At 39.2% G+C, this 20,891-nt stretch overlaps 1 protein-coding gene across 1 annotated transcript; it reads left to right on the top strand.

Annotated features, from left to right (window-relative positions):
- Positions 1-6,193: 6,193 nt before the first annotated feature.
- ncaph (non-SMC condensin I complex, subunit H) lies at positions 6,194-19,987 on the top strand. The gene is made up of 18 exons (XM_034692584.1): positions 6,194-6,330; positions 9,037-9,259; positions 9,424-9,514; positions 9,792-9,884; positions 11,374-11,491; positions 11,786-11,925; positions 13,489-13,678; positions 13,856-13,938; positions 14,905-15,104; positions 15,208-15,353; positions 15,604-15,710; positions 15,972-16,091; positions 16,426-16,533; positions 17,802-17,945; positions 18,176-18,286; positions 18,430-18,506; positions 18,858-18,933; positions 19,813-19,987. Exons 2-18 carry the CDS (start codon positions 9,042-9,044, stop codon positions 19,870-19,872), a joined length of 2,082 nt encoding a protein of 693 aa, XP_034548475.1. The 5' UTR covers positions 6,194-6,330; positions 9,037-9,041; the 3' UTR covers positions 19,873-19,987.
- Positions 19,988-20,891: the final 904 nt, after the last annotated feature.

Raw genomic sequence — 20,891 nt, 5'->3', positions numbered from 1 at the left:
CAGAGAAAATAGCCTAGCGTACCGGCCGGTCCTCTGGGAATTCTCTCATCAAAGGGGAAGAGCTCACCGGCACGCATTGTGGCTAACAGGAGCAATAGTGTACTGTAACTCATACAACCCCACTTCAAATAAACTGAAATATCCCTTTAAGTAGTTTGTTCTGTCTTGTAATTCTGTAATGACCCAACATCTTACTAGCTGCAAAACAAGTTTACCTAGGGGTACAAATAAAGTAACCTGAACGTGTAACATGCAACGTGTATTTTGGGTTTTTTTTTTAAATCCAAATTGCATCATTAAAAATAAACAAACTGCATCCCTGTCTAGCGCAAATACTGGTGGTGCTTCCAGCTTCTCTGTGCATTAAGTGATTCTTTAAAGCAGATTTCAAATCAGACCTCAGATAAGCTCAAGTATGTTTTGCTAATGACAACTTTACCTCCAGATCAAGTATTTGAATCAATATTTAGGCTGACACCAGCTGCTTTCCTGTCATGCACCATCAGTATTCATGGCATGGCTCAGGGGCTATGGAGGTGTAGATGATGCCTCGGTATACAGCAAAGGATGTTTTAAAGCATGGCAAATTCTGCTCTGTGTTTTCTAGCTTAAGGCTTTAAATACATTTGAAAAGACATTGGACATCTGAGTGTTAGCTCACACCTGTCCCTTATATGTTAACATGCATGTGTCATGTGTGCATCTATTGGCCTCTGTGAGTTTGGATATTTGAGTGTGTGTATCACACAGAGAGGCAGAGAGGGATACATATAGCCTCAAGGAAATGAATGCTCTCCATCACTCCAGGTCAACAAACCTCTCACAGCTTTTTACAATCCCAGAGATGTTTCCGATGAAAGGGTGACTAAATGTGACACATGGACACAATGATTGAAAACTGTATAGTGGGTGGCGTTGGTACATTGAACATGTGATGCAGTGCACATGTAGACACAGGATCCCAGAGTCCGTATCACAGGGTTTATTTCACATATGCTCTCAGTCTTCTTACATGGGTATATGGATGGATGTGGATGATTTAATTCAAACAAAACTCATCTTCAATACAGATATAACTCAGCTTCCATCATCAATCCATCCAGTTCCAATCTTTAAACAGCTCAGACTCAGGTTTAGCGAAGTATCTGGTATAAATCAAACAAACAATTCATCAGTACTTAAACATCTGTATAATCCATCCCCGGTATGTTTCAACAGATCTTTAGGTTTATAAAGTCCACTTTGACTCACATCAGTGGTTTCTTTGTTTGCCTGCAGCATACTGTGTGGGGGGGAAAGAGTGAGACTGAGGCCTACAGGGTGGAGTTTTATAGGTTTGGTGGGTGTGGTGACTTTAATCAAGGGTTTGTGCAAACTTATAAATACCTTGGGGCAGTGAGTGACATGAAATTGAACTTTGAGGCCAACCGTGCAGCAGTGTGTAGACAGTCTCACCAGCGTCAGCGACCTGTATTTTAAACAATGCCTCAAACCATTTTCACGAGTTCCAGCTTCTTCACTCTGGATGCTAGTTTTTAGTCTCGAGGTGCAGGACAAAGTGGTATGAAAACAGCTTTGTTCCTTCTGCAATCACTGAACTGAACAAGCCATAGCGTTTCCTCATTCAGACTCAAAACTCTAATTTTTACGACTTAAGTCCCTTCTTATTTATTGTATTCATGTGATTTCTATCATTGTTATCGGTTGGTGCAGACGTGGGTTCTCTCTGGGTACTCCTCCCACAGTCCAAAAACATGCTCATCAGGTTAATTGGTCACTCCAAATTGCCCGTAGGTGTGAGTGTGTGCGTGAATGGTTGTCTGTCTTTCCATGTTTGCCCTGTGATAGGTTGGCGACCTGTCCAGGGCGTACCCTGCCTTCCGCCCAAAGTCAGCTGGGATTGGCTCCACCCCCCCTGATGGATGTTTTCTGATATGCCTTTTAAATGGAACCTTGAGCACTTTTATCAATTTAAGCATCTTTATTGATTTCATCATTTTTATTGTTATATTAGTTTCAGGATATTTTAGTATGATTAGCACTTAAAAGTAGTTTGCTTTCACCCCTATGTGTTCTTTCAGTTTTGTAACTCTGTAATGATCGATTATCTTACTGGCTGCAAAACAAATTTACCTACGGGTACAAATAAAGTTACCTGAACCTGATCTGGGCAGGAGTGACAGGCAGCCATGTTTGATGCAGTGGGCAGTTTTGGGATTTAACAGTGGTGGTCATATAATTACTGTAGCATCTCTCTCTCACAAACAGCCCACAGCTTCTCTGGGGAATCAGCAACCTTTTGTTAAAGGATAATACACTACAAAACTAGAAACAACCTTAGTAGGGATGCACTTCAAATATATTGTCTGACATCATCTCTGTATTTCATTTGTTAAAGACATCTTGTGGGGATTTCTGGTGAAGATATGCAACAGTCACAATCTGAAACTGATGCATGTCTTAATGTTTTTCTTTTGGCTGTTGGGGGGGGGGCAGCAACAGGTTGTTAATAGAGCACTGACATAATCAACTTGTAAGCTATTATGGACCAAGCAGTAAGGCACGAGACACAGGAGTAATTTTTAAACAATGGTGGGTTTTCTTATTTTTACCCTAATCAAGTAAACCAAATTTACAAACCAACATTATTAGAACTAGGTCTATAAAAGAAGTCAAGTTAACACAACTCAAAAATATAAGGTGTGAACTAAACAAACAGAGCTTCCTCAATGAGACAAAAAGGACTATAGTGGTTTGGCCAAATCAAGTTTAACACAAGGGGTAAATAAATAGACACTAAGTTAAACTACATTCAAATTACTACTACCTAACTCCACAAAAAATCCTCATGAAATCAGACTAACAGTGACTAATGTAACAAATATATTTATATAATCTTACAATGTAAAAATATGTGCGCCTCATTTAAACAATGTAAGATAAAAGCAAGAAAAGTAAGATACTAAATCAAACTTAATGTGTTAACTGTGTGATTGACTTCAAATTAAAACAGGTGTTGAAACTAGTGCTTGAAAAGCTGAGGTGAGAGTGCGGCTGGGGCGATATTACAGTAACCTTGTGTACCTCGCATTAGCAAACATTATCATTATTCATTTGGTTTTCCTGTTTCTGGCAGACTTGTGAATGATCTGCCCTGTTTTGGTTTCGACCAACTTCTGAGGAATATGTTGCCCTTCAGCTGCCAATCCGACACTGTTTAACAAGCGAGCCTGTAATTTGTGTATTTGTGCTGTCTGGTGCTGAGCAGCTTCAAATGTCCTAAACCTCCCTCGTCGTGCATGTACCGTCAAATTGAATACTGCCCGTTGTGGTTTGAATGTTGACTTTGATTCGATTTCTTTTTTGGACTCTTTGGGGGGGATAAACAAAATCCTTCATTAAACTGAAAGGATCTCAAACATACTGTACTCAGCAAGATGGGAATTACTCCTCTGTAAGACAGCCCCAGATGAACCACCTGTTTATCATGCAGAGGAGAGCACAATCAGTTTTTGTAAGTGGCTTTATTTATTTCCAAATGAAAGCACAATCATAGTGGAAGCCCATAAAAATGCTCAAACCCTGAACTGAAAGAGCAATGAGTCATTGTGTGAAACTGGAGCAAGTCCACGCCTGTTTCAACCAGTGGATAAACAAACACAAGGATTATAGTTAAAATTACTTCAAGAAATGTTGTGTCCTTCAGACAATGGAAGATTAGAATTATAGGCAGGAAGAGAGAGAGCAGAGAAGGATTGAGTCTCTGAATTATCCTCATCATGGCCCATCAACGACCAGGCAAGGAATATCAATCAGATGGCTGATTAAAAACAAGCCGAGGTCTCTGCTCCAGAGATGGATGCTTTTCATTTGTTAGGCACTGCTGCATGTTTACATTAATGTATGTGTGTGAGTGTGTCTGTTTGTGTGTTTTTTTGTGTGTTTATGTGGTTACATAAAGCTTTAATATAGTGCATGCACATGTTACTCACAGTGAGTCATTTTAGTTTTAATGCCACAATCATTAATCACATAGAAGTGCTTTTCCTTGGAGGTGGAAGAAATTTAAAGCAAGGATTCACTCCCACAAATACACACACACCAGTCTTAGTGGAGTCTTGAGTTCTTTGTGTTCAAGTCTGAGTTTAGTCCTCACTGTTAATGTTATTTGTTACAAGGAGGGCGTCTGTTTTACTCTAAACTATTGTCTGAATCTGAACTGACTGTGTGGGACCTTTTGGATATGTAGAAAACACATTTATTTAATTAACATTAGATTCTAACAAACCCCTGCCCGGTGTGTCTGGAGGTTTAAATTACCAATGAAGTTACAGTGCTGTGTGTTGTAAATAAATGCACAGCATAACTTAATGGGGGGTGCAATCATTGGTTCTGCTGCAGTGGGATTACTGCAGGTGTTCAATTAACTAAAAAATACCTCCACTCCATTAATCAGAACTTTGAGTCACTTTAGTGGCAAACATTACCATTACCTTGCCAACACATTAACGTTTGCATCTCTTTTACATTTCTGATTGCATCCTGAACAGATGCCTGTTAAAGTCTGAGCTTGTCTCTGCTTTCTTCTCATTGTTTTCTTTCACATTTCCAACATGGCCCTCTACTCTTGCAGCAATTACAGTTAAATGTTTGAAAGCAAAATGTATGATTCATAGCATCTCTTTATCCTGAATGTGCATGCAGGTGAACACAGGTTCAAGCCCTTACTCTAAACTGAATGAATTATACAAAAAATGATATATAAGAAATCTATCATAAACATTAAAACAGTCATATCGGTATATTCATCTGAGTCCTCCTCTCTATCATCCCGCAGTCAATGCTCGAGTTCAAGTACAAATCCACGTCACCAGTTTGAGCTCAAGTCGAGTCGCGAGTCCCTAAAATCGATCAGGACTCGAGTCTGAATCCCAGACAAGAGTACTTCAACACGGCTACACACACGTACGCACACACATGTACGCGCGCGAGCACAAACACACACACACACACACACACACACACACACACACACAAACACACACACACACACACACACACACACACACACACACACACTCAGACTTGTAATGAACAGAACCTTTGTATTGTACTGCCATCTAGTGACCAGCTTCCCTATTCTGTTTCAACACCAAGACATTGGTTGCCAGCAGCACTAACTCAGAAACATGAAACGGAGAAGACTGGGGCCAATACAGGTGTTATAATAAAAAGATACTTTTTTTACTGCAGGCCATGATTTCATTATACTTTATCTCTATTAGCAAACAATTTTGGACTTACCACTGTCATTTTGCTCCATAATTATTAAAATATTGTAAATAAATGTATTATTTCCACTTCATGTATCTTTCATCGATTTACTTTAAAGGTCCAACAGAGAAACTGAGACTGTTTCACAAAGTGTCTGTTAGGGCAGTTTAATGTGGGAACAGTTTTTACGAACAACTTTTGCCCATTCAAGGCACATGGCACCCAATCATTGCCATAAGGTTGTGCTAGTCAAAGAACAAAACAGTCTATGCATCTAACTAGATTAGACAATATCCTCCACAACACATGCTACACATTGTATGTAATTTTGTCTCGTTAAATTCAAACTTAGTTGCCTATTTCATTTAAATGTATAATCAATCAATCAATAAGACTTTGTTCATAAAGCACTTTTCATACAATGACATTGTAACTTATTATGTAAATGCATTTTATTGGAGAATCTATCAGAAGACAGCTCCATTGATAAAAGAAAGAAAAAAAGAAAAGTTGTTCACTTCAAGGGGGGGTTACAGTTTTCAGGCACTGTGTCTTTTTAATCAGATGCAAATATACACCCTCAAAGTACATGCACACAATGAAACACCTACTTTTGAGCATAGACAGTCTATGGTTAGATTTTACAAGCTCCTTGACTACAACGCAAAGCATGATGGGAAACCAAGGCAGATGAGGCGTCGGTGAAATAATGATAACATTATACAAAATTATTAAAATTATGTGATGGTGAAAATATAATGCAGTGTATCGCTTTGTTGTCATTGTATTTAATAAAAGAAATACACAAATAATAATGATTGTACTTTGTGCGCTGTAATACGCATGCGCGGTGTTTGGTGGTGGGCGGCGGTGGGCGGCGTTGACTCCAAACAGCGTCATGACGTAGTATTGTATTACGTAAACCGTCCGGCGCTAAATTCAAACGCTTCAGAGGAAGAAAAGCTGCAGCAGGCTCCGTGCTCATACGACACACAACCGATTATAACAAGGATACAGAGTTTCTGAAACACCACAGTGGATTTTAAACGACTGAAGGTATGTTGGGATAAACAAGCATGTTCTGTTGTTATGTCTTTAGGGTAGGTGTGCCGGTTAGTTGAACAATGAGAACACGTATGCTGATGCTAACAGCGTTGTTATGCTAACGTGAAGTTAAACTTAAAGCTAACTCAGGTAACAGATTATTAAAAGGGAACAATGTTTGTCTTTGGTTCTTGGCTTGTAATGTATTTCATGGATAGATTATTTCTTTGCTATTCTAAATAAGTGTATTGGAGTCAACTTAAACCATTTTTTAGCAGTAAAACAATCAGTTCGATCACTAACTAGTACAAACTTTAATGGGATATGTACATCCATTCATGTTTTATCAGAATCAGAAATACTTTATTTATCCCAGGGGGAAATTCAGTTGTTACAGAATGCTCTCATACACAGTATAAAAAGGTCCAACTATTAATAGAAAGACGGAATAAAATTGGCTAGGTATAAAATATAATTTAGTTTAGTTTATTTATTATTCATCGTGTCGTGCACCATAAAGGTGCCCAGCCCATATGGACTTACAAGACACTACAAAAACAAAACAAAATAGGAGCAACAACATAAGAAGAAAAAGAAAAATAGAAGAAAGAAGAGCAGTTACAATACTGCACATGTCCAACAATGACATAAAGTAACTCTTTAGTAACACTTTAGACATTTGACAGGAACAACAACTAAATCAGACATACAGTGTGCTCCTACGCTGCTGAACAGCATTCAACACAAACTGAGCAAACTGGAACACTTTGTGAGTAAACAGGAACTGAAGTCTATCGTCATCAGACATGGAAAACAAATCAGGACAGTTTTCTGATAATTTGTTGAAAAGGATAAGAAAATATAATTTTTACAGTTTTTGGTTGGTTGTACCACCTGACCTGGAAAGTGTTACCGTCCACCTATAAGTTGATTAAAGCTTTTCTATTATTTAAGAGACATCTACAAACCTTTTAACTTAGCCATGACAATTAGTAGGGTCCTCTGAATGATTTCATATGTTGAAGTCCATTATAACTACTTACTTTCAAAATAAAAGCTCCATGAGTACGGTGGTGCCACCCTGACATTTGAGAACATGCAAATTGCTGGACAAAAGTTTTTAAATAACCTTAGGTGCCTTTAAACTATTTATATTTATGAAATTATGTTTATTTCAAAGCTCTTATATGTAAAATCATGCCATGGTGTTTTAATTTGAATTTATTATTCTTAAAATACATTTTTATAATGTTTTAAGTCAGTTCACTTGCTCAGACGGTTGCGCCACCTGACATTTTCAGGGTTTGAGATAATTAGAAATAAAACAGATCTCAATATTTGAATGTACTGAAATTGTATTTAAAATAAGCAGGTTTTATAGAATCAATTGATGTATGTCTTAAAAATAACAAATTATTTCAAAAGAAAATAATGCATACAGACACAAAAATATGCACGTCATGTCAATGACCCATATACAGAAACACAGAATACTTACATTTTGCCATGTACAAAAGCACTGGGAATGAAGGTAATGCTGAAGTGGCAGGGATATCGCACAGTTATTGTTTAGTCATCGGAGGGAGGAGTTGTACATTCTGATGGCCACAGGCAGGAATGACTTCCTGTGGCGTTCTGTGGTGCATTTAGTCTCGGATCAGTCGTGCACTGAATGTGCTCCTGTGATTCACCAGCACGTTGTAGAGAGGGTGGTGGATGTTGTCCATGATGATGTGGAGCTTTGACAGTGTCCTCCTCTCTGTCGCCACTGTAAGAGTCAAGCTCCACCCCGACAACATCACTGGCCTTACGGATGAGTTTATTCAGTCTGTTTGCATCCGCTACCCTCAGCCTGCTGCCCCAGCACACCACAGCAAACAGGATAGCACTGGCCACCACAGACTCATAGAACATCCTCAGCATCGTCCTGTAGATGTTGAAGGACCTCAGCCTCTTCAGGAAGTAGAGGCGGCTTTTTGTTGACTGCTTCGATGTTCCTGCTCCAGTCCAGTTTATTGTCCAAGTACACCCCCAGGTATTTGTCCTCCACAATGTCCACACTGGCCCCCTGGACGGAAACAGGGGCCGCTGGTGCCTTGTTCCTCCTCAGAACCACAATCAGCTCCATGGTCTTTGTCACATTGAGCCTGAGGTGGTTCTGCTCGCACCATGTGACGAAGTCGCCCACCACAGCCCTGTACTCACCCTTCCTGATGCATCCAACTACAACAGGGTCATCAGAGAACTTCTGAAGGGGGCAGGACTCTGTGTTGTAGTTGAAGTCTGTGGTGTAGAGGGTGAAGAGGAAATGAGACAGGACTGTCCCCTGAGGAGCCCCGGTGTTACTGACCACTCTTTCTGACACACAGTGTTGTAGGCGTACCTGAATAGATATTCAGAGACCCTATTTTTTTCTAATGATGTGTAACTTTGTCCTTAAACTACTCGTTCACCAAGTGTTTATTTTGGTGAGGACTTATTTAAAATCTCCAACAGCTAGTTATTCATTTGGGTAAAGCGATCTTGTTACTGTTACTTCTGGGATTTAACAAACACAATTTTCACAGTGATCAAATCATTCAATTAAACTAATGGATTGGACGTTGTCATAGCATCTGTTAAATTTGTAGTGAGCCATCAAACATGATCCAAGCTTAGGGAGGGGTGTTAATGAATTGTTTCAACATGTACCATCTCTGATTCTACGTCTGTCTCCAGCAAAAATGAGCGCAGCCTCGACACCTGTCTCCCGGATACAACAAGGATGGGCATCATCTGCTTTAAAGAACAAGGGTCTCTCCCCTGCAGCCTGCAGCACCCCCCTGCTGTCAGCCTTCCCTGGAAATGATGACGAGCAGGAAAGACGACAGCGCAGAAGGTCAAGAGTCATTGACCTTCAAACTGCGACCGACTCCTCCTTCAATGACTCTGCAACACACAGGTAAGCATCAGATGTAAACCACACTTACGTCCCTGTTTTTAACATGACTGATAAGCTGATTTTGATGTATGAGAATGTCTTGAATCAAGGCTTCAACAGGCACTTCTGTACGTCTCAAAACAAACATCTTGAAGGCTTCAAAATGATCTCTTTATTTTATGCAGCGCTGCAGGGACTCCTGCTGCCGTGCCCAAGTTGTCAAATGCTCAAATCTCTGAGCATTACTCCACCTGCATAAAACTCTCCACAGAAAATGTAAGTGTGTGTGTGTGTGTGTGTGTGTGTGTGTGTGTGTGTGTGTGTCCGTGTGTGTGTGTCCGTGTGTGTGTGTGTGTGTGTGTGTATACCGCCTGGATCATGCAAGTATCATTTGGTTTCTCACAGTGTGTTATGCAGAATGTATAATGGCAAAGCAAACACAAGGTTTTTCTCTGTGTGTCTAACATTTTGCTCATGTGTAAGATCTTCTAGGTGTGACTGATGTTTGGAGGTAAAATGAAACACTAAACCATTGTTTGGTTTTATTTTGCAGAAAATCACGACTAAAAATGCTTTTGGTCTTCATCTGATTGATTACATGGCTGACATCCTCAAACAGAAGGACTCTGAACTCACAAATTTCAAGGTCTGATGTTGTTTTTTATCCACTTTCATTACTTTTTCCTGAGTTTATTGAAGACAAATGTAACTTTTATATATTTATGTTGAAGCTCTGTCCCTTGTTAAAGCTCATACATACGCAGAGAATTATGATCCATGTCTGTTATATATTGTTCTTTTTTTTCTTCAAATCAAACCAGCTTTGATCATCTGGTTAAATTACATCATCACCAAAAAGTTATCCAGGTTATCAGCTGGTTCAGTGTCAGCTCCTCATAAAGTTTGAAATGATCACACAGGTCTACAGTGGCTTTCAGATTCACATCAAATCTTTGTCTAGTTCTGTTGATAAAGGATTTTTTAAAATAATAACCGCATAATTATGCCATCCAGAGTGGTGTTTTGTTTGACGAGATATCAATCCACTCTAGAGTGCCGTGAGCAAAGCTAAAGAGACCCGCAGACACATCGTTTAAATGTCAGAGGAATGTTGTAAAGTTTTGAAAACGTGACACAAAAAAGACACAAAATAATAAACATAAGCAATGCTCAAGTTGTTTAAGACACGTGATTAAAGCTGGGGTTGGTAATCAGATTTAGATCCACTTTTTGTTATACTGGTTAAAATGATCTTCATGTCCCGATGGCAATCAATACATAATGTGTTCTTAAAAAAGAGCGAAGAAAAGCTGCTATCTACAGCCGGAGTAAACCTGGGAAAACACCAACCAATCAGCCTTTTTTGGGTGCCAAAATTTTAAACCATTCAAATCGTCGTTTTGGAGGAGCTCTGAGGGAGGAGGGGAGGGGTTAGACGGAGTCCTGAGGAAATGCTACATTCAAATTCATGCTAGTTTTCCGAGACTGCCAACTCCAGCTTTAATGCAGGATGTATCATGAGCACATGTTCCTCTAAAAAAATGATTCAGATATGAGCTGATCTGAATCATTCAGATTTAAAAGGACTATCACTGAAGACATTTTTATTAGCAGGTACTTTATAAATTAGTTGTTTTATTTCCAACACATTTGGACGAATTGTCTGGATTTCAGTTTCATTAAAACCTATTTATTTTACTGTAGTCCTTTTTATTATTTATAGGTTTATTTATTATGCTTTTATGTTTACTAGGATTTTTTTTTTAATCTGATAAACAAAACCCAAAGTTTTATCACCACCAAGGAACAGATACTCTTCCCCTGAGCAAATACAGCATTTGGGTTTGAAAATAAAAAGTGCACCAGTGAGGAAGAAACTCCAGATTCACCAAAAATCTATTACCTATCAATGTATGATTGAATGTTAAATATCCTGGAACACTTGTCAAAGTTAAACAACAGGAGTTTAAGATTTATTCCGTATTATTCACGCATGAAATCCTCACGAGTCGTTGCATTCGATGATTATTTCCCAGTATATGTTTCAGTGTTACTCAATGATCTCTTGCTCATCATTCCTCATGTTCATTACACGCAGTTTGTTTGATAGGCTTCTTTGTCTGCGTTTCCTAAAGGTGGCAGCCGGCACTTTGGATGCCAGTACAAAGATCTACGCTGTGCGTGTGGATGCTGTTCATGCTGATGCCTACAGGGTGCTGGGTGGCCTGGGCGCAGAGACCAAACCTGGAGAGGGTGAGTTCCTCAGCTGTGTGATTTTGATTTATACATATTTGTTTTAAGTTGTCATTTGAGTTGTTACATTTTTTTGTGTTAAGATTTTGGGGGATTTGAGATAAACAGAAGGTACTTGTGCTGAAAGAAAGGATGAGTGCTCAGTGAAGAATCCCATCCCACTATGCCCTTTACTGATAGACTTAGCAGCCTATGCAGCCCATGGCTCCTGATGTTTCAAACTTTTGTCTGGTAGTGTTTATGAGGTTTCCTGCTTTATGTTTCCCTGACGTTCTCTTATTTGTGATTTTACAGACCACGGGCTGAAGGAAGAGCATGGAGATGAAGGAGCTGAAGCAACGGCCAAGCAGCCAAAGAAAAAGAGGCCTCCTAAGAGGACAGTGGAGCAGAACCTGAGCAACATCAACAGCGCCGAGTCCGAGAGGAAGTGTGAGGTACACTGACATTTTATTTTTAACAGAACATGACATGTTCAAAAGACAGAGCGTTGTTAGAAGACTTGTTCACATAACATTGCTCCTCACTGTTAAATCTGTGGCTCTATGCAGAAGCAGATGTATGTGCTTGAAAGCTGCTTTGTCCACTTTGGATCAGGGACTACATTTAATCCCTGCATGTTAGCGTACAGGATTCACAATCATCAACAGGATGACACTGTCCTGTTTTTTCTTTTATACAATAAGCAGTTTAGATGATCGGTTTTATTGTTTAAGTTTAACTTAGATTTGCACCCTCTCCTCTAAACTTATATTCATCCATCTTGGAAAAAGGCATCAGCTAATCTCCTAATCTTATTTTAATCTTCATCACAAACATCACAAACACGTGCAGATCTCCTGGCCATGGAAAAATGTGACTCATGTTTTTTAATGTTGGGGTTAATAGGAAATTCAGGCTGAGTACATCAAATGACTAATGTCAGTTTCCCACAAGTAGTTCTATTTATTGACATACTTACTTGTTTTTTTCTTAGTATTTTCCATTCCGGTCTGCTGTTATTGTAATTCAACACATTGTCATTTGACAATTTTCATGCACATTTGATGTAAAAGTATTTGACCTTTGTTGAATCCATTCAGTGTATTTGTGCCCGTTCTTTTGGCAGCACATTCATGTAAAATCATTTTATACCGAGATCCTTTTTTATGTTATTTTATAAACATACACTACCAGTCAAAAGTTTGGAAACACCTTCTCATTCAAGGGTTTGTATTTATTTTAATTATTTGAAACACTGTAGATTAATACTGAAGACATCAAAACTATGAAAGAGCATATATGGAATTATTTCATTAAGAACAAAGTGTTAAACAAACCAGAATATGTTTTATATTTCAGATTCTGTAAAGTAGCCCCCTTTTTCCTTCATGACAGCTTTGCACACTCTTGGTATTCTCTCAGTCTGCTTCATGAAGTGGTCTCCTGGAATGGATAGCCCTATTTGACCTCTTTTGTAATCCAGATTATGGCAAAACCAGATTATTTCATAGTTTTGATGTCTTCAGTATTAATCTACAATGTTGAAAATAATTAAAATAAATAAAAAAACATAGAATGAGAAGGTGTGTCCAAACTTTTGACTGGTAGTGTATGTTTAGTATGTGCTCATGTACAATGGTCACTCTCCTTCAGACTAGCTCAGGCAACATGCCTTTATAACAGCTTCATATTTTAATGATTGAAACTTCATAATCAGATGATTTCTGCTGACCCTCTGAATGATGACTGATGAGTTCATGTCTGATGATAAATAAATTATAACTATTAGACAGAGATCATCAAGCTGTCTTAACTTAGAGAGAGTATTGAGATATATCTGTAGGTTTTACTTTGGTCTTCATCATGACTGTGTCAGTTCCCCACTCATCCTCATGCTCTAAAAGCAGTAAGACATTAATTCAATCACATTTAAGGATTTATTTTTTCCCTGTATTTCTAACATAGTTCTGTATTCATGTGGCTGTATACCTGATAAACCGCCTTCCGTACCTTTCCAGGTGGACCCGATGTTCCACAGAATGGCCTCATCGTTTGATGAGAGCAGCACGGCGGGCGTCTTCCTGTCGGTCCTCTTCAGTGAGAGCAATCGCTGCGAACTGCTGTTTCCCTCCAACATGACCCTCCTGCAGTCCAAACCCTCTTACTCTCCTCCGTCTCCTCAGGGAGTCTCTGCATCTCCATTTACAGGTACAACTTTTACCAAGACCAAGAGATCAATTGTCTTACATTAACTTAAATTATTGGGTAGACATGAAATGTTATCTGAGTGTGTGATGTTCAGATCTTATGAGCTGTTCAGATCTTATGAGCTGTTCCTCACAAGAAATGCTAAACAACAATTTTTCTCTGCTGTCTTTCTACAAGCCGGACTGAAGCGTTCCCAGGAGAAGAGCTCCATCTGCCCGTCCCTGCAGGACTTCTCGTTCACTAGCTGGAACCCTGACCAGGTCAGGAACCTCTTATTGAAATAACTGAGCTGTCATTAAACCAACCCGCCTTAGGTCTCTGCTCCAGGAATGGTTGAGCAAGCAGCGGTCAACTTTCCTCATTCCCTGTTATACATAAAAAAATACGACAAGTTCAAGGCTTAATGCAATCAAATCAGGTGAATCTGTTAAAAGATTCACAATGGCCATCGTTATGTTTGTTACACTAGACTTTGCAGGCATGGTTGGCTTGTCGTCAACCATGCCTGCCTGTCACTCATCTGGTTTGATGATGCAGCTGCATTAGGCATTTTTGTGTACCATAAGTGGTTATTTGACATACCATCTGCAGCTTTAAAAAAATAAAGTAAAGTATTTAAAGTATTTATAATTCTCAAAACAAAGTGACAAAACTCTTATTTTCCTGACTTCTACAGGCAGTGATGTAAGACCTAGGCCATTTTTGGGGGTGCCAGACTCTCCTGAATTTATTTTGAATATGCTGTATGAGACACATGTGGTATCAGTGGAAAGCTGAGAATGTCCGCTGTTGATAGGATTAGTGGTTCAAAGGTTATCAAACTTTTAAGAACAAGTAGCTGCCGCCGGCTGTCTAGGTCTTTGAGATTCAACAACCTTTTAACCCTCAGAGTGTGGCCGATTTGGTTTGTGCATTTCATGATATTTTGGTATCAAATGTTAAGTGAGCATATATTTTTCATAAAACAATAAGAAAAAAATCAATTTTGACATCTGATATGCTGTCTCTGAAATATTGATTGATTTGCAAACTATCAAGTTCTTTTTTTTTTTTAACATTTTACACAGTGTCCCAACTAGTTTAGAATTTTGGTTTTCAGTATATTCATGTATTCTGTTTTGTTTAACTTTATTTTATTTGGTGTAATTTTATTTATTTCTTTCTTCATTCACTTATTAATCTAAGCCCATAGTGTGCCAGCTGTCTGACTCTGCCACATCTTTCAGACTATGAACCAGCTCTTGGACAAGATGAAACAGGGTGACCACGTGTTTGACCTGAACGCCGAGGTCGAGCCCGAGCCTGAGCACGAAGAAGACGACTGCCCCGACTTTGATGCAGACTACGAGGACGGACAAGGCGACTGTGAGGAGAGATCCAAGGAACACAAGGACGGATGTGAAGCCTCTGGCTCCGGCAAAGGACGGTAAGATTGGTTTGGTTGAATAATTCCATCGTGTATTACTCTCAGCTGAGAGGCTCTGTCACAGGATTCATTGGAACAAACTGAAGTGTTTCAACTCTCACAGGGATGTGATTCCTATCGGAGAGGGAGACATCGCCACCATGTGTCTGCAGCTGTCCTCACAACCAGGGGATTATTCATACTTCAGCCCCAGGACCATGGCCACATGGGCTGGACCGGGCTACTGGCAGTTCAAGCCAAAGCACAAGTGTAAGTGGTTAATTCATAATAATGGAGATTTGTTTTCATGAGTGTTATTGTGGACCACATCTTTGTATGGAGTTAGTCTAGGAGTTTCAAGTTTTGGTCAATAGCTACAATATATGTAAAGCCAGAGACATGTTTTTTCTTTTTTTACTATACAATCACATCATTTACAGCAGCAGATGTTTTTATATGATTCATTTTTGCCAAATAGGTGCTGAGAAACAATCACCCATTTGTAATTCATATCTTACAGTGGACCATTTGCCCGACAAGGAGACACGTAAAAGAAAGCCCAAGAAGACCTTTGAGATAGACTTCAGTGATGATGTCAACTTTGATACCTACTTCCGCACCACAAGAGTAAGAACGCCTGCTGCCTTTGTCATTCCACAACATATTTAATACAACCTGTTTTATGTCTGTTGATTTGTATTGCCATGTTCCCAGCTGAATGTGGCTCTCTTGATGAAAGTTAGATTAAATAATTGATACAGTTAAAAAATAACATGAGATTTGAATCAGTTATCTCATCTTAATCCCATTTGTTGAAGAGCTTGTAAGAGGAAAAGGGAAATCTAATAAAGTGTGAATTGGATCTGATCATCTGCTTGTCCTTCACAGGCTGCCACCACCAACAGCAAGTCTGCCCTCAGCGCCAGCAATAAGAAAACAACTCTACCTGCTGACTTCCAGTTTCCCCCGGAAACGCTTTCCCAGCTCAACTTCAAGCCCTCTAGCTCGGTTAGTTCTCACTTCAGTGTGCTGAATCATAGAACCACTGACTGAGGGTCATTACTTTGCAGGCCAGAAGGGACTCAGAGCAGAATTCTGGAGCTCATTCACATTTATTTAACACAAACTCACTCTTAAGTGCAGACAGATGATAGTTTGTCTAAGTGTGATCTCAGATACTAGAATCTGACTACAGATATCAACATTAAACCTGTACATTATCCATAACAGCTCATAAAGGTCAGGTTTTATGATGTCCCACAGCCCTAATATGATGCACCCTGAAAATACATAATGTAGTTATTTGACCTGAGAGAGATGTTTTTGTTTGACGATCCTCCAGTTGAGTAAAGAAGGCGAGAAGAGGCTGTCTGGAGAGCTCGGGGAAGGCATCGGAGACTACGACTACAACAACCCCAACGACACAGCCAACTTCTGTCCAGGTCTTGAGGTCTGAACTCCTTTCTTTAGTTTGAATTTGAATTGACTGTGAAAGAAGACTTTATTTATTCATAATCACTTTGATTGTTTTTGTTTATCGCTGTCATATAAGAATACAGTCATTAGTGTTTTAGAATCAGGAGAGGGTGTGTTTTAATCACAAAGAAATCCACAAACCTGCCAAAGGGACTCACTTGTAACGACTCAGTTAAAATGATTCTCATTGCTCCTCTGACTCATTACACATACTGCAGGCCTCCCAAGTTGTAGTGCTGTCTGGTCATGCACTGAGTCGTTTCTGACTTGAGGCTCTAGGTCAGTGTTAGTTTCTTTGTTAGTTTAAACACATTTAAATGACAAGCAAACTATTCGTGCCGGCTTTTGCTTTTAATGAAGGCCTTAAACAACTAAACATACCACCTTTTCTTGCATATGAATCATTTTAACTTGATAAATGCATTGAAATAGATTTAATTCAAGAGGCTCGCTGTAGTGGACTCTACAAGAGGGACATATTTTAATCTACACTTCACATTATGCCTCCATTCCTTCAAGTGGATTAAAAGCTAGCTGGTGAATCAAAAGAATTATTGTTGTTAGAGAGTGAGACAGCTTCTTTATACAAAGCCCACAAACAGTCTTCTCTCTGTTAGTTACTTTTGGTGCCTTTACAACCAGAAGTTCCAGGAACTAAATGGTTCTTGTGGCCCATTATTGTCTGCATTTCCGAGGCCTGAAGTCCCGCAGAGATTATGCAAAATAAGCCAGTGTCGTCTGGATATGTGTGGGATGTTATTGTAGACAGGGGTTGAAATAAAAACACTGCGGTTATTCTACCCATTGAAAAATACTACCCCCCAATTAGGGGCTTTTCAGGGGAAGAATAACTACCCCAGAACTTGATTTAGACCCTGGTTCCTGTGGTCATAAAGTACGTAGTTCCTGGGGAAAGTCCCTAGTTACTGGGGAAAGTTCATGCGGTTGAAAAGCACCTTCTACCATTCACAGCATAGAACTTGAAAAAACTCTCTTCACTTCCTCCCAGTTACTTTGGTGTTGAGACTCTCTGCTCAGGTGAGCTTGATAGCCGAGCACCTCCTGACTCATCTTGCAGTGTTTGTCATGTTTAGACTGGTGTTTGTCTGCTTGACACTGCAGGATAGAGGATCTTTTCAGTGTATGATATAAAACAGTCATCTGAAGTTACAAACACTGATGAGGAGCAATATCTAAAAGTTTCGTCCTTTTTGACATCTGTTTGTGAATCCTCCTCTTCAGGGCGGCGACAGTGATGATGACGTTGAAGGGTTTGCCGGTTCAGATGATACACAGACCTCAGGTGACCCTGCAGTCCCACCCTCACAAGATCAGGAGGGCATTTCTACCTACGGGGAGGATGATCTGGTACCTGAACCATACAGGGTATGTTGTGAAAGATTTGAGACTTAACTGCTCTCTAATGTCTGACATTGAAAAGTTCATCTTAACCTTTAAGTGTTGGTGCCTGACATCAGTAACTCTCATTGTAAGTAAACACATCCCGAGCCTCTTGGCTGTTGGTATAATATGCACAAAGAATGTACTTGTAATGTAAAGAGGGACATCACATATTTTTACAGTATGATAACTTCTGCAATTTCTTGTTTATTCAGGTCAACAAGATTGAGATCAACTACGCTAAGACAGCGAAAAAAATGGACATGAAGAAACTCAAGACCAGCATGTGGACTCTCCTGACCGAGAGCCCAGAAAAAACTCCAGAGGTAAAAGGAACTGATGGAATGTTGTTTGGGGTCATTCCTCAGATTTTGGTAGACTTTGATTTTGTCACATAATAAGGTTTTCATATCTATGTATTTCTGTTTGAATGATTATTTAATGATTGATTATTATCTGTGCTCTGCAGGAGGAGACAACTGTTGAGAACCCAGACATGTGTGGGGAGAAGGTCTTCAGTCAGACCACAAAGACGTTGTTACAGAGGTACCAGCAGACCACCTACCAAGCCTTCTAATACCTTCACTCTCATGAGGAATAATAATGACTAAAGTGTTCACTGCATGCAAATGTTTTTTGTACATGTTCTTCTTCAGCATATCTTTACTCTCATTTGGAGCTCACGTAATAAGTCAGTGCTCTATATGATGTCTGAACCAAAACAATGTGCTTGTGAACATATTGTCACTGAAGGTTTCATTTTAAACCTTGTTCTAAACAGCTAGCAGCAACACTGAAAACTACTTTGCTTTAGTCACTCGGTTTTATTAACATAACTGGTTTAATTTAAAGAAACATTATGCACGTCTTACACCTCTCTGTTCTTGTGGTGCTCAGGTTGCCCAGTACGATGGCTCAGAACCTCTCTGTGCCCCTGGCATTTGTTGCTCTGCTTCATCTCGCAAATGAAAAGGTGAGTTTTGTTTTCACTTTTTTTTTCAAACATTATGGCTTATGATTGTCGTTAAGAAGAAACTGTAAGTCCCGAAAAGGTTGAGAGGAAAAAATGCAAAAAAAATCCCACTAGGTTATGGAACATTAAAGCAACAGCTTCACTTTTTGGGGATGAGGATTTATTTCATTTTCTACAGTTTATTTTTATTTTACCGAAAAACATTCTGAGGTTATTTATCCATCAATGAATTCTGTGACACACGATTTATGATTTTCTTACTGTCAAAACACCCTGATACTCAATTCATAGAAGTTATATTTAAACCAGAGAATTTCCTTTTATTTATATATATATTTGTACACTACCAGTCAAAAGTTTGGTAACAGCTTCTCATTCAAGGGCTTGTATTTATTTTAATGATTGTAAACACTGTAGATTAATACTGAAGACATCAAAACTATGAACGAACATATATGGAATTATTTAATGAACTAAAAAGTGTTAAACAAAGCAGAATATGTTTTATACTTTAGATTCTGTAAAGTAGCCCCCTTTTTCCTTCATGACAGCTTTGCACACTCTTGGTATTCTCTCAGTCTGCTTCATGAAGTGGTCTCCTGGAATAGTTTCTAACTAACATGAGCCTTGTCAAGAGTTCATTTGTAGAATGACTTGCCTTCTTAATGTGTTTGACACCATCAGCTGTGTTGTTCAGAGGTAAGGTTAGCAGTATTAATCTACAATGTCAAAAATAATTATAATAAATAAAAACCATTGAATGAGAAGGTGTGTCCAAACTTTTAACTGGTAGTGTATATTTGTGTAATATAACTTTATATTTATAATCGTCTATGTTTGTAGTATTTCTCAATCATGAATGTGTTTTATGTCAAACAGAACTTGGAGCTGGTGAAGGTTGATGACATGTCGGATATCATCATCAAACAAGGCCACTGAGCAGAGACGAGCTGTGGGTGTTGATAGAGCGTCCCAACGTTTTTTCTCTCTTGTACAATATTTGTTTTTTTCTCTCTCTGTCACCTTTAATAAACTTTTCCTTTTTTCATTTTCATTCTCTGGCAAATACATAATCAAGAACTGTTTTAAAGGCCTTTGGTATACAGGCTGAACGGGTGTCCTTTTTAATATCGTCTTATAGCTTGTCGTGTGAGTGTGTGTGAGTGTGGGAGTGAGTGTGTGTGTGTGTGTGTGTGTGTGTGTGCGTGTGTGTGAGTGTGAGAATGAATGAATGAATGAATGAACCGTTCAGCTGCTGAAAAGAAAAGTTGTATATTGTCAAGACAAATAAAAGCTTTTTTTCTTAAACATGCTGTTCATGATATTCACCAAACATTGGGTCTTTGTTTTACCAGGAATGGAAGACATTCCAGTAGACTGAATTGATGGACAAACTTTAAATTGGACATAATGACTTAAATTATATCACGTGTCCTGTGAATCAGAGCTGCCTGAAGTAATGCTCTCTTGACAGCAGGTAATGATCAGCATTAAGGCCTCATCACCCTCCTACAGGGAGAGGTGGAACCGGTTGGTCAGGGGCCCTGACTCAGGGCTTGTCATGCTAGCTGGGTGGGTCTAGCTATGACGTCAGTCATCAAGGAAGAGGGAGGAGCCACAGTCAGCTGAGAGAGACACCACAGACCATGGCAGGCTTACATTTCTGTCATTGATTCATTTTTGATGATAATGGCAATCTCAAAGTTTTATCACCACTAGCTCCTGATTTTGATTCTGAATATTTCTATCTTAACAAAATAACTATGAAGTAGATCTTTAAAGTTTGTGAAAAGATTCAGAGTTATTTAAGCTGCTGTTTGTAGTCACAGAGTAAACATCTTTTCAGAAAGAGGGACTTCGAATGTCAACACTATCCCTCCCAACCAAATTTCCTCTTAGCCCCCCAACACAGATTGGCATGTGCAGTCATGAAAGTGGCGGACTCAACCAATCGGAGG

This window comes from Notolabrus celidotus, chromosome 9, assembly GCF_009762535.1.
Source record: "Notolabrus celidotus isolate fNotCel1 chromosome 9, fNotCel1.pri, whole genome shotgun sequence".
Classification (NCBI taxonomy): Eukaryota; Metazoa; Chordata; class Actinopteri; order Labriformes; family Labridae; genus Notolabrus; species Notolabrus celidotus.
The sequence above is the reverse complement of the archived record's forward strand: the minus strand, read 5'-3'. Positions and strand labels throughout refer to the sequence as shown.

What these genes read in the sequence shown, in the direction of transcription:
- ncaph (XM_034692584.1), top strand. Translation starts at nt 9,042, where the DNA reads ATGAGCGCAGCCTCGACACCTGTCTCCCGGATACAACAAGGATGGGCA. An exon ending in AGAGACCAAACCTGGAGAGG is followed by an intron (nt 11,492 to 11,785) that starts GTGAGTTCCTCA and finishes GTGATTTTACAG; the next exon opens with ACCACGGGCTGAAGGAAGAG. An exon ending in TTCATCTCGCAAATGAAAAG is followed by an intron (nt 18,934 to 19,812) that starts GTGAGTTTTGTT and finishes TATGTCAAACAG; the next exon opens with AACTTGGAGCTGGTGAAGGT.